Source organism: Mustela putorius, unplaced genomic scaffold (assembly GCF_011764305.1).
Source record: "Mustela putorius furo isolate JIRA1106 unplaced genomic scaffold, ASM1176430v1.1 tig00003853_pilon_pilon_pilon, whole genome shotgun sequence".
Lineage (NCBI taxonomy): Eukaryota > Metazoa > Chordata > Mammalia > Carnivora > Mustelidae > Mustela > Mustela putorius.
In genome coordinates, this window is record NW_025422005.1 from 53,483,451 (window position 1) to 53,497,411 (window position 13,961).

Here is a 13,961-nt window from a genome sequence, read left to right on the forward strand (position 1 = left end):
GAGCACCACCCTAGGCTAGGATTATGAATCTGACGGACTGACTTCTGTCAGTGATTTCATGCTACTAAAACTTTTCCTGTTTATGCTTGACTGTAGAAATACCAAGGAAAATGTTTTTTAAGGATTGTAAATATAAGGACAGGGGAGTTGAGCTAGCTATTACAAAAAAAGAAAAACTTAAATAATAAAAATCAATGAAGTTTTGGGGTGCGTTGGTGGCTCAGTCGGTTAAGTGTCTGCCTTTGGCTCAGGTCAGGATCCCAGGATCCTGGGACTGAGCCCCCATCAGGCTCCTTGCACAGCAGGAGGTCTGCTTTTCCCTCTGCCTGATGCTCCCCTTGCTTGTGCTCTCTCTGTCAAGTAAATAAAAAATCTTAAAAAAAAAAAATCAATGAAGTTTTTTGTTTTTGTTTTGGGGTAATCAGGATGATATGTATGAGAACAAATACATTCTTTCAGCAGAGAATGGCCTACCTTAAATTGCACAACTGAAATACAGTTTTTGTAATGCATTGTGGCAGAAATAATTTCTTCCTATGTAAAGAGTCATTTACTTTTATTTTCTTTCTAATTAAAAATATAAATAAACTATGTTTCCAACAATCGGAGACCAAAAAAATAGTATAGAATAGTGTGGAGGCCTTAAAAATAATATTTTAGAAAATATTGGTTCCCTTTGTCTGTAACTACACCATACTGGCATTAAATAACTTGAAATATTACAGATCAGTATTTACAGTTTTTCCTGTTTTGGTGCCTTGACACATCATTGATTTTACATATCCTAACTAGTTTTCTTATTTAAAGTTTACTTTTCTACTTTCCTACTTATTTGAAATTTTTGTGTATCGAAATGAATCAGTAGCAACCACCGTTTAGTCTTGGGGTTTTTGCCTTAGGGTGATTTGATTCAAGAACTCGCCCTACATTTCACTGATTTTTAAAGCGGAGTCTGACGGAAAACATGCCGTTGTGGAATTAGATTATATTTCACCTGAATTAATTTTCTGCCTATCAATCAGCAAGTGACAATTATGCACAAAAATTTTTGTAGTAAGTTTCTATGTTTAGAAAATACTGGACATTTTTGAAAGTTCAAGTCATTTGGGAATGAGAGTGCCTGAGATACTATGTAACTGTCCATAAACAGGCAGGTACAGTTGCACAGTCTCTTAGTGCACTCATTTATTTTTGGCAGTGTGAAACTGAATGCATTGTGAAGCCTTTCTACATAGCCTCAGTTCCTCACAGGATGTTTTTGGTCTTCATCCCATATCCTCCCCTTCTCTTACTGCAGATGTCCTATACTTTCCGCCTAAAATTCTGACAAGTGTCGGGTCTAACATTTCTTTTCACTGCATTTATAAAAGTGAAAACGAGATTGTTTCCTCAAAAAAGATTGTTTGGTGGCTGAATTTGGCGGAGAAAATTCCTCCGAGGCAGTATGCCGTGGTGGGGGACCGCGTTAGCAAAGTCACGTTTGCACATTTGAATGCAACCAAGCCTCGCGGGAAGTTCACCTACGACGCCGTGTACTGCTGCAACCAGCAGGAATGCCACCATCGCTATGCGGAACTCTACGTGATCGGTAAGAATACCGCCCTTCTCTCCGCTTCCTTCCACAAGCAGATGTTTATTACCGACCCTGTGTTAGAGTCCCATTGATAATGTAAGGACATGTTGTTTTCAATAAAAATTGCTTTGGTGTTTTTGCTTTGTATTAATATTTTAATGTGTTTTAAATAGATGTCAATATCAATATATCATGTGAAACTGATGGGTACTTAACTAAAATGACTTGCAGATGGTCAGCCAATGCAATCCAATCACTCATGGGAAGTACTTTGCAGTTGAGGTATCACAGGTATGTGTTGTTCTTGCTGTTTTATTGTTCTGTGGATATGGTGAGATAAGACTTCTGGTAGAGATATCATAACAGTTCTCTAGGAGACGTTCTTCCTGAAAGAGGAAGGTACAATCTACTTGATTAGGAAATTTTTGAGGGATCAAATAAAAAACTCACATTGAGGTAAAAATGTATTTTGTTTTCACCTCAAATTATTTTCTCTGATAATCAATTAATTTTCCATAATTGCATTTTAACTACGGAATGAAATCCAAGAAAAACTGGTTTCTGTACATTTTAATTTGACTTAGGGAATTGACTGGAGGAGACTATCAGCGATTATAGAAGTCCAATATTATCTGCTGAAGATTAATATTTTGGAAAAAATAAGGGGTAGTAACAAAGATTGTAAGATACAATATGAATACTTTCAGAAGTAGGAAAGATTAAGAAAGAAACACTTAATAAGGAGTGAAGTGTTTATCACTAAAGAGTAATTTGTGCTTGTTTATTTTTATCCTTCCCTGTCTTGAAAAGAATTCAAGGCTTCATCTTCCTTTAGTATCATGTGAAATAATAGCACTTGTTTAGGAGAAGGTAGATACATTTTTATTTTTATAATCTCTCATACTAGTTTTCAGTTATGTGTACTGCTCTCAAACACCCTGTGCCAATTTGTGTTTTGTATTGGGGTCTTCCAGTTTGTTTCACTTGTCCTCATTTATTCTTAATATCTAAGTTTTCTACTGAAAAACAAAACCCCCTCCTGAAATATTGCAATCTGAACTCTATACTTAAAGTGACCAGTTTATTGTAATGTAGTATTAGAAAAAGAAATAGGACAATTTCTTGCCATTTCTTACATACGAATAATAGTTGGCTTCATTTTACCTGGTAAGAGTATTTTGAAATCAATAGAATATTTATGGTTGCCGTTTTACTTTTATAATCTGTCTTTATTTTCTTTCCATGGCATTTTTCACATTAAAAAAATGTATTGGTGGCTGACCATCACAAAAGCTCTGTGTCTCTTTTGTCTTGCTAACATTTATGAAGAACAGCAAAAGTCCCTGCATGTACTTGGGCATGGTTTTTTTAACCTCTCTAAACCTCGATTTCCTTGTCTGTAAACTGGAGAGAATGATAGGACTTACAAGGTTTCCATGAGAATTGATGATATATTCCATTTAATTGTAATTAAGTGATAGAATTTCTCCTAGTAAATATTCAGTAAATGGCTCTTGCTGTCATGATGACAAAGACACTAATGTCTGCATTCCAAGTGGCGTATAGCTGTGCTTTGGTACATGGTCACAGTTCTCCTTACCCACAGAGGAAGCCTCATGCCTGGTTCTCATCTCTGCCCCCGCACCACGCCAGCACTCATTCATATACACACCCCAATGATTGTAATGTTGGAGAGGGTAAGCAGGAAAAGTCACAAAAAATAGAAAATGAGAAACAGAAAAATAAAGATTTTTCATTTTCTTGTAACCTCCTAGCTCCATTTTTATGGAAATGGTAACTGCTACTTTAACCACTTAAATGATGTATTCAGAGCAAATAGTGGCATCAGAGCTATTTCAAGGAAAAGGACCAGTGCTGTGTAAGTTCTGAGGCAGAGTGTGGATCAGGACACTGATATTACTTTCTTAAATTTCTTATAAAAATTATAAAAATTACTTTCTTAAATTTCTTCCCTGAGGAAATGTGTTAAATGTGTTACATATTTAATCATATGATTCAGGTATGAATCAAGAATTGGTATTATTATCATTATATTTCTTTGAACTGGATAATATTAGAACATTGTCAATTAGGCTATAATTTACTATCATTTGTATCTTCAATTTATGGTGGAATATAATCTGTTTCTAAAGCGTAAGAGATTTATCTTCCTTCCCATTTCGGGAGTGTCCCAATACCAATTGTAATCTCTACTTCTAAAATGGTATCACTTATGTATAACATTAGCTTGACTTTCAAGGTGTTGTAGGTTTTATCTCTAATTGGATCCTTATCTCCTTCTTAGAGCAATTCCACTTATTTTACTTGCATTTCCACTTATTACCTAATAAAATATTTAGGATGGTTTATTGTTTACTTTTATGGAAAGACATAAAATTTTGATTTAGCTGGGAATTCAAAAATGTCTTTCCAATAAGAACATTTGTTTTAGATGGAACAGAAATCAAATATCTTATTGCTCAAATATTTTATTGCTTTCATCACTGTTGCATATTAACTGACTGTTCTCGTATCTTTTAAGGAGCAGCCTTTACTGTTCTGATGTTCCATCTATTCATCCCATGTCTCAACCCAAAGATTGCCATTTGCAGAGAGATGGTTTTTATGAATGCATATTTCAGCCAATTTTTCTCTTATCCGGCTATACAATGTGGATTAAAATCAATCACTCTTTGGGTTCACTTGACTCTCCACCAACGTGTGTCGTTCCTGATTCTGTGGGTATGTCAAACTCTGTGGTGTGTCTTCATTTTTATGAGCAGATTTGGATAGAGATTGATTCACGGAGACTGCTGTGTTTTACCATTTCCTGATCACACTATATTTAAACAAAATTTTTTTTCATGTTTACAGCGCAATTCGGAAGACAATCAACCTTAGAGAGTCTTGCTATTTTTTATCTTCTTTTAAATTACTTGTAATTTATTGTATTTTTGCAATAAGAATATTTTCAACATATAATCTGACAAGTTATATTGGTCATTGGGAATAAAATTCAGCAGTAAGAGTATTCTAAATAACGCATTGCTTTGTTTTTCTCCCAATATACTTATGAAAACATTTGGTGTTTTTAATTTAAAAATTTAACTTGGGTATTGTGATAGATTTTGCAATCTAGTAGTCATAACCCAAGAGTTTAATTTGTGAGGCTGCGTAGGGTACAGCAGGATTCAAAATAACTAAATTGAAGAAGAGACAAGTAGATCAAGCATGATGATATCCATCATGAATTTTAAATACACTTTTAAAAAAAGATATATTGATTTCGAAGTTAAGGGAGTTCTTGACATATATAATATATCCCTCCAATATTAATGTGAAATCTTTGGGAAATGACCCATTTATAATTATACAACAGAGGTAAAGGAATATCTTTTGGTGCTATATTTTGTTTTGGGAATTATGCAAAAAAATATTTGATTCATTACATTTTCAAATAATTAGTATACATATGAAGTAAAACCTATATTTTGTTAAATATAGCATAAAGTCATAATTTTTAGTGTTTTTTTTAAGATTATTTATTTATTTATTTGACAGAGAGAGTGAGCACAGGCAGATAGAGAGGCAGGCAGAGGCAGAGGGAGAAGCAGGCTCCCTGCTGAGCAGGGAGCCCAATGTGGGACTCGATCCCAGGAGGCTGGGATCATGACCTGAGCCGAAGGCAGCTGCTTAACCAACTGAGCCACCCAGGCATCCCTAATTTTTAGTTTTTTAAATACCATAGAGTCCCAATTAATTGACTCCCCCTGGGCCCCCCTACCCCATGCTATTTAGTTTAGTTCCATTTAAAGTGATTTTACTGTAAGCAGTACTTCTCTGGTACTAAATATCTTGGGATGGCAAAGAACTCTCCTACCTCTCTCCACCCCACAGACATGCACAGATATAACCTCACATGTACTAAAAGACAAATGTAACATGGATTTAGTTCTATATGCTGTCCAAACAACCCTCAATATTATTCTTTTCAGTACTAAAATAAGGAGTTTAAGTTGGGCTTCTATTAACTACTTAGTCCTAGGAAACAATGTGGAGATTCAATTTTAGGATCCAAATGCTAGCTCCACCTGTTATTAGCTTTGTAAACAAAGGCTAAACATGTAAGTGTTCTGTGACTATTTTATCACTTATAAAATGTGGAAAGCTCCTCTTAATGCCCCAGGGTGTGTGTTGTGGATCATTCAAAACTCTTATCCATTAAGCATCCTTTCTGTAAACTAGATATTCATGGAATATATCCATATGACAGCCATATGATTCAGTCAAGGACAATCTTAACATCTCTCAAACGTACGTACTTCCTTTTCTGAGGAGGAATTATCTTTTCAGGAGATGAAATGCATGTCCTCTTACTGGTTGGTAAAGAATGTCTTCTTCATATATGAAGAGTTGAATAAGTATGAGAAACCGTATAGTAGTGAAAAAGTTCAGGGGTTTGGTCATCAACAGTCTAAGGTATTGTTGATGAAGTCTGCAGCTGCAGAGTTCACACTAGTGTCCTGGGCTTTAGGACGTTTAGTTCCAAAATACATTGAGTTTGCATATTGTCTTTTACTTTTTTTTTTTTTTTCAAGAGTCCTTGCCATTCTGATCATCTTTGCCTCTATTTCTGACCTCCAAAAGCCTGTTTTCCTCAGATGATAGAGAACCATGTCTTTACTCTGTAAGACTATCTCTGACCTTGACCTAGAAATACTTAATAGTAGGACGGTGTGAAACTCACACATGTGGAAAAGAATGCAGTGTGTATTTTATTTTTCCTTTTATTAAAGCTCTGCATAGAACAGATATGCTATGGACACTTATGTGTTCAGTATGAGATCTTTTGCATGCTGAACTAATGGCTCAATTTCTAATCAGATCTTATTATTACTTGCAGGTGACATGGTCAATGTATTGATTTTTTTTTCAATCAGACTATTTGCAAACTAGAGATAATCCCTTTCTTACACTCACATAAAATTGTAGGGGAATCAAGTGAGATAATGAATGAGAAAGCTTTGAAAAGGAGATGCTGTTTTATAAATATTGAGTATAAAACTTATCATAATCATGTTTTAAAACTGTTATCACTGTTTAAGTTGCTGTTATAGTATACTGTTTTTAAAATTTCTAGTGAAACCACTGCCTCCATCCAGTGTGAAAGCAGAAATTACTGTAGAAATTGGGTTATTGAAAATATCTTGGGAAAAGCCAGTCTTTCCAGAGAATAATCTTAAGTTCCAGATTCGCTACGGCTTAAATGGAAAAGAAGTACAGTGGAAGGTACATTTTACCTAGAAATGTCTCCAGCTTGCCTCATTAAGTGTTGTTTCTTACAGCTGTTTTAATAAGTGTATTGATTAGGCTTTATTTTATTGGCATAAAAGTACCTCTTCGTGTATTCTATAGCTATTTTTGTTCAGTAGGTTGCTATAGGTCTAACCCTTTTAAGGAATGACATTTCCTGCAAGCCATCATTTCCCAAAATGAGCGTGACAGAACATTGATCTCATAAAATAGTCCTTGAAAATAGATTGCATGGCTGAATCAACGTAGAAAAGCCTACATCACTGTGTGTTCCTGGTATAGAATTGCTCTCTGGTACATACTAATGGTTCAGAGAGGTCCTGCATTAAAGAAACATTTGTGATTTTATTTGTGACCTTTATTTCATCCTATGTTTCTCAAACTTATTTTACCAAGGAACCCTTTTTCCTTTAACATCTAATAATAGTCTCTAGTACGTGTATGTTCATTAGGACATATTTTGGAAGAGGCTGCTTTTATCAAACAACCAAAATCACACCCAGAGTGGCGAGTGTGCCTATGATGGCTGGCCATGTCAGTTTTCAGATGGCGATCTGCAAAGACCCAGAAACATCAGGAACCCTAAATAGGACATTAGATCCTGATGATTTTACCTGAAAGGAATGTGACCGTTTACCAGCTTATTGAGGAGACTGAGTAACAGAGACATGACTATGTAACCACCAGGTTAAAATTACTGAGAGTTTTTTGGATAGGGAATTAGTGGACAAAGATTAGGACCAGAGTGAAGAGTGACCGGGGAGCAAGATTCGAGTAGGCCAGTCCAAATCTTGTTCTGAGGAGGAAACAACAAGATGATTAAGACAATCCTTAGCTTGAGGGAGCTCAGGATCCAAGTCTCATGCAAGTATTTCTCAAGCCAGAAAACACGAAGTCAGTTCTGTCTTAATTTTGGAATCATATTAAGGTTTTAAAATGCAGTTTGGGGCCCGCCAGCTGTGGAGGGGTTCGTAATGATTCTTCTACCGCTTGGCCTTATTTTCAGATGTACGAGGTGTACGAGGCAAAATCAAAGTCGGCCAGTGTCCTGGTGCCAGACCTTTGTGCTGTCTACGCAGTTCAGGTGCGCTGCCGGAGGCTGGATGGGCTGGGCTACTGGAGTAACTGGAGCAGTCCCGCCTACACCGTTGTCATGGATATAAAAGGTTTGTCGAGATTTTGTAAATGCGTCTTAAGAATGCAATGAAGGCGCTTTCAAATATGACTCTAGCATGTTCCTCCTGAGAACACGTGTACAACTTGGGCTTCTTGTCATTCTGCAGTTCCTACCAGAGGACCTGAATTTTGGAGAATCATAAATGAAGACACCACTAAAAAGGAGAGGAATGTTACTTTACTCTGGAAGGTATTCCCTGCTTTTTACATTAGTCTTAAATTTTATTTTCACGCTCATGAAAGGTTGACTTGGTTTCCATTCCGAGATGGGATTGCAGAGAGCTATGCAGGGGGGCCTGGCACTGGGTGAGGGAGTTCATTCTGTTCTCAGCTGAGCATTAATTTGGCGAAGTCACTTAAGACTCTTCAGCCTCAGTTTCCTGATCTGTATAAATGTAAGGCTGGACTGGTGGATGCCTGCTCAGATCTTACTCCCACCTGCCCGGATGGTTCCACACCTTGCAGGGACACATGGGTATGCATTTGTATTTTATTTTCCCATTATTTCTCACTTAGAGGAATCTCAATGACAAAAAAATACATTGAGAAGCACTGTTCCAGTCTATTGTAGAGAGTCGTTATCTATTAGGTTTATAAGGGATTGGTTTATCTTATTTGAAGATTATTTATTCATTTCAGAGAAAGCGTGAGCAGGGGGAGGGGGAGAGGTCAGTGTGTGGGGGCAGAGGGAGAAGCAGTCTCCCCACTGAGCAGTGAGCCCCACATGGGGCTGGATCCCAGGACCCCCAATTCATAACCTGAGCCAAAGGCAGATGCTTAATCAGCTGAGCCGCCCAGGTGCCCCTGGCTTATCTTATTTGAAACAGGTAGCAGTAATGGGGCAGGTGGAGTATATTGTTAGTACTCTGTAAAGTGAAAGAGTGGAATTGTACTGGACTTTATACTGGAATCATCAGTGATCTGGTATGATTTTTTTAAAACTATGAGCAGAAATTCTGGGGTGCCATATACATGGTTCTGATAGCCTCTGTTACTTGAATTAGCAACAGATCAGAAGAAACAAATGATTAATCTTATTGGGATTAACATAAATGATAATTAACATCTTTCCAGCTTTTTCGTTGTTGCTTTACAGAACTAGGGGGTTATTATTCCTTGTTTGCTGTTTCGATAAGGAAACTCTTGATTCCCTGCTGGTCCCTCTTTTCTCTAAAAGTACTATGAAATTTATTGGTAGGAAAGTGTCCTAATTGTATCCATATTTAGTTATATTTGAATGATTTATTCTCCGAGTCTTAAGGGGAAAAAAAAAAAAACCAAAAGGAAGAAAAGAAATTTCCTACATTCCATACCCACCCAGACACCTTCACTGTATGTGGTCAGAGATGGGCCCTATCTCCCCTCACCTCCCTATACCTCAGCCTTGAACTAAATGGGGCTTTCCCTGTTCTGACCTTGCGTCCCAGTGGGGAATGTATAAGAAGAGTTCATGGGCTTGGTTGGTATAAAAAGCACTGGAGCCCTTGAACTAATCAATTTTTGTGTTTACTACAGCCTCTGATGAAGAATGACTCATTGTGCAGTGTGAGAAAATATGTGGTAAAACATCATACTTCCCGCAATGGAACATGGTCAGAAGATGTGGGAAATCACACTAAATTCACTTTCCTGTGGACAGAACAAGCACATTCTGTTACAGTTCTGGCTGTCAACTCAATTGGTGCTTCTTTTGTGAATTTTAATTTAACCTTCTCATGGCTTATGAGCAAAGGTAAGAAAGGGTACACAGTAGTAAACCTGTACCCCTTTTTAGTATTTAATCTTTACATACTCCACCCATTCCAAAGGATCGTCCAAGAAGCCTGCAATACTCTGAACCTGGAGAGCTCTCTTCCTTTATTTCATCTCTTCCGAAAAATAGCAAAACAGATTGCATCCTGATTATGTAATATGATCCTTGGGTTTTCGTATAATAGAACCATGTTGAAATAGTGTTATGATCAATGAGAATATTCTAGTAAATCTAATACTTAAATCTCTTGGATCAATGGAAGTTGCACATAAATCAATCTCTCTCCTTGTCTGTGTGTGTGTGTGTATGTAAAAATAAATAAATGTATATGTGTGTTATGTTTATTACACATATGTAACAGTATTACATACTATTGGATGCAAGTAATTGATTGGACTTGCAAATTAACCTGTACTTCATTTCTTATGAGTGATGAACCTTCTTTCCTTAATTTTGATATATTTGATTAGTTAGAGATTCAAGAACTATCTTTAATAGGAGTTCCTAATCTGGATTACATATTCAGAGTATAACCTTTTAATGGAAAATTTCAAATCTACCCTACCTCTACTCATCTCTTCCATGAAGTCTTTGCTTATTGCTTTAATTAGATATGTCCTAAATCAAGGTGCTTTCTACCTTTCTTTAGGTTTTTTATGTCTTCCTTGTATTATGATTACTTTTGTATATATGGGGTAAGCTTCTAGTAAGTTCCATAGCATCTGCACAATGTTTTACACTAAAAATATTTTCTTTTTTTTTTTTCAAAAATTTTATTTAAAAATATTTTGAACCAGTATGTTCTAGAGATATTTACTGAATGCTGTGCTGTGTTAGGTGTTGGGAATTCCAACGAGAGAGAAACTATAATGGTCTCAGCATTTGGAAACCATTCAGAAACCATGCAGACCATGAGAATGGTCTCAGCAATCACAAGAGTCCAGTAGATAACACAGACATTGATCAAATAATCATCCAAGTTCATGCCTATTTATAAGCCGAAATCAGTGTTCCCAGGAAAGGAATGTAATTTCATAAAAGAAAAGAAAATAGAACCTGACTTGGCATTGAGGGTTAGAGAAGCTTTCTTAAAAAGCAGTATAGGAATTAAATTTTCCTCCCAAAATGGGGAAAAAGCATGGGCTCCTGAGACAGGAATAGTCTGATTGAAAGTCCTCATGGCACAGGAGAGGACCTGAGGGAAGAAGACCAGGGTGGCTCTGGTGCAGAAAATCCTGAAAGGCTGGGAGGCTGACTGAGGCTTGGCCCTGTGCCTCACAGACATGCTAGGCGGTTCCTCCTCACATGTGGAAATCCAGTGGAGGCTTTTAAGTGGGGCTCTGTGAGGAGGATGTTAAGTAATCAGACTTGTCCTTTGAAAGCACAACTCTGTCAGCAGGAGAGGAATTTTCAGGGAAGCCGAGGATGATAAATAGGCTTGTGTGGTGTTCCAGTGGAGAGCAATTTTTTTGACTCTATCCCAAAACCCCATTTTGGTTTCTCCTCAATGGCATACGTTTCTACATCTTTCTGCATATATGACTCTGTGGTACAAGAATAATTGTATTAAATTAAAACCACAATGAGATATGACCTCACACCAGTCAGAATGGCTAAAATTAACAAGTCAGGAAATGATAGATGTTGGCAAGGATGCGGAGAAAGGGGAACCCTCCTACACTGTTGGTGGGAATGCAAGCTGGTGCAGCCACTCTGGAAAACAGCATGGAGGTTCCTCAAAAAGTTGAAAATAGAGCTACCCTATGACCCAGAAATCGTACTACTGGGTATTTACCCTAAAGGTACAAACTTAGTGATCTGAAGGGGCATGTGAACCTGAATGTTTATAGCAGCAATGTCTACAAAAGCCAAACTATGGAAAGAACCTAGATGTCCATCAACAGATGAATGGATAAAGAAGATATGGTGTGTATGTGTGTATATATATATACATATGTGTGTACACACACACACACACACACACACACACACAGTGGAATACTATGCAGCCATCAAAAGAAATGAAATCTTGCCATTTGCAATGACGTGAATGGAACTAGAGGGTATTATTATGCTAGTGAAATAAGTCAATCAGAGAAAGACAATTATATGATCTCTCTGATATGAGGAATTTGAGAGGCAGGGCAGGGGTTGTAGGGGTTAAGGAGGGAAAAAATGAACTAGGTTGGGATTGGGAGGGAGACAAACCATAAGAGACTCTTAATTTTTTATTGTTATTAACATATATTATTAGCCTCAGGGGTACAGGTCATAAGAGACTTTTAATCTCAGCAAACAAATTGAGGGTTGCTGGGGGTGGGGGTGGGGATAGTGTAGCTGGGTTATGGACATTGGGGAGGGTATGTGCTATAGTGAGTGTTGTGAAATGTGTAAACCTGGTGATTCACAGACCTGTACCCCTGAGGCATATAATACATTATATGTTAAAAAAATGAATAAAATAAAAAAAATTGTATTATATTTATCTATATAAATGTGAGCCTTCTCTAATATCTCCCTTTCTCCAATAGGTCATATGGCCCTGAAAGTGTTAGGGGAATTTTTTTATTAGTTTTGAATTTAAAAACAAATTTCCTTCTTTTCCCCTCAGTAAATTCTGTTCAGTCGCTCAGTGCTTATCCTTTAAACAGCAGTTGTGTGCTTCTCTCCTGGACGCTATTACCTAGTGACTACTCTCTGATGTATTTTGTTACTGAGTGGAAAATTCTTAATGAAGACAGTGAAGTTAAATGGCTTAGGATCCCTCCATCAGTTAAGAAGTATTATATCCACGGTAAGTTTGGTGTGCTTTAATAAGTTTTTCTTACAGATTAGCATGAGAGTGATTATTAATTTAAATAAGATAGCCAGTTAATGAAAACTTCAAAAAAATGTAAATGATACTACCATCTTACCACATATAATCCTATCATTTTATCACAAACATTCAGTTCTGTTTCATTTGATCCTTTCTAAATATTTTACAGTCATAATCATGTCACCTATTGCTTTTCTTCTGGTTTGTTCCTTTGATATATCACAAGCACATTTCTGTTTTCTCCCCAGTCCTTTTAACCATGATTTTTAGTGATCATATAGCATTTTATTCCCAAGTCTACTTAAACCATTTATTTATTTGAGAATACTTTTTGTTGCTTCCAGCTTTGCATTTTTTTTTCCCCTAGGACTGTTTTTTAATGGCCTTTGATATCTGCCACCAAATTGTTTTCCCTAATCTGTGTACCAACATATAATGCTACTAGCAGTGAGTGGGAATGCCAGGCTGAAGGTCTACAAATGTAGGACTAAGTGATGTAGGCAGTATAAACTCCCAAAGTAGACCAGTTTCCCCAGGATGTGATTAAAGTACAAAGTAATCGTGTACAGTACAGTATCTCCAAGTCTGAGTAAGGTTTTAGTAGGGAAGCTAACAATTGCCATGACCCTATTATTATACAATATCACTCCAGAGACTTGTACTTCTGTTTCATCCCAAAGACCCTAGAATTTAGCATCAGGGCAAATAGAAATGATTGATAGAGAACTAATTCAGTTCATTACCATTATTGTCCAGATGGTTATTCTCTGTGCTTTTCTTAAAACCATGTAAATATATAATCTAGGCCTCAACAAGACTTATCCCTTGTGGAATACTTGTATGTTATTAACATTTATAAAAATGATACATCACTGATCGATTCATTTTGAACTTTGCTATACAGATGGTTGTCCCCCTGACAGGGGGATCCTTGGATAAGCAAGGGGACTCCTGGTCCCCACCCCCACTGCTTTGCATTTCACAAGACTTTTTAGTCTCACAGCTGCCTTGAATGGGGAAAATAAGGAAGTTAAGTGCCCATGAAAGGGGAATATTCCTGGCTTTGGGGATGTGGGAGAGGCGGTAAGACATATTGTCCTGGAAAGGGAAAGTATAAGTTCATACACCATGAGCTTGAACAAACTGGCTATCATTAGAACATGCCCTTGAAAATTATAGTCTTGTGTCTTTGGGTAATATTTTCAAAAAGCATTTGAAAATTGTTATTACTAGGAGAATTTGGAATGCTTAGGTGGTTTTTGAAACTCCCTTAATCATCAGTTTCAATCCATAAATAACAATTTATTTCTATGTTTGGAAAAATAAGA

The 13,961-nt window shown here is 36.8% G+C and overlaps 1 protein-coding gene across 9 annotated transcripts in view; it reads left to right on the plus strand.

Moving 5' to 3' along the window:
• Positions 1 to 13,961, plus strand: part of LEPR (leptin receptor) — a 119,347-nt gene that overhangs the window by 85,315 nt on the left and 20,071 nt on the right. For all 9 annotated transcript variants that reach the window (XM_045064676.1, XM_045064677.1, XM_013061662.2 and 6 more), the window contains 8 exons: positions 1,298 to 1,588; positions 1,747 to 1,864; positions 4,116 to 4,315; positions 6,714 to 6,862; positions 7,893 to 8,052; positions 8,170 to 8,252; positions 9,578 to 9,794; positions 12,427 to 12,609. In XM_045064676.1, the coding sequence (XP_044920611.1) occupies positions 1,298 to 1,588; positions 1,747 to 1,864; positions 4,116 to 4,315; positions 6,714 to 6,862; positions 7,893 to 8,052; positions 8,170 to 8,252; positions 9,578 to 9,794; positions 12,427 to 12,609 (1,401 nt within the window). The remainder of the gene's footprint in view (positions 1 to 1,297; positions 1,589 to 1,746; positions 1,865 to 4,115; positions 4,316 to 6,713; positions 6,863 to 7,892; positions 8,053 to 8,169; positions 8,253 to 9,577; positions 9,795 to 12,426; positions 12,610 to 13,961) is intronic.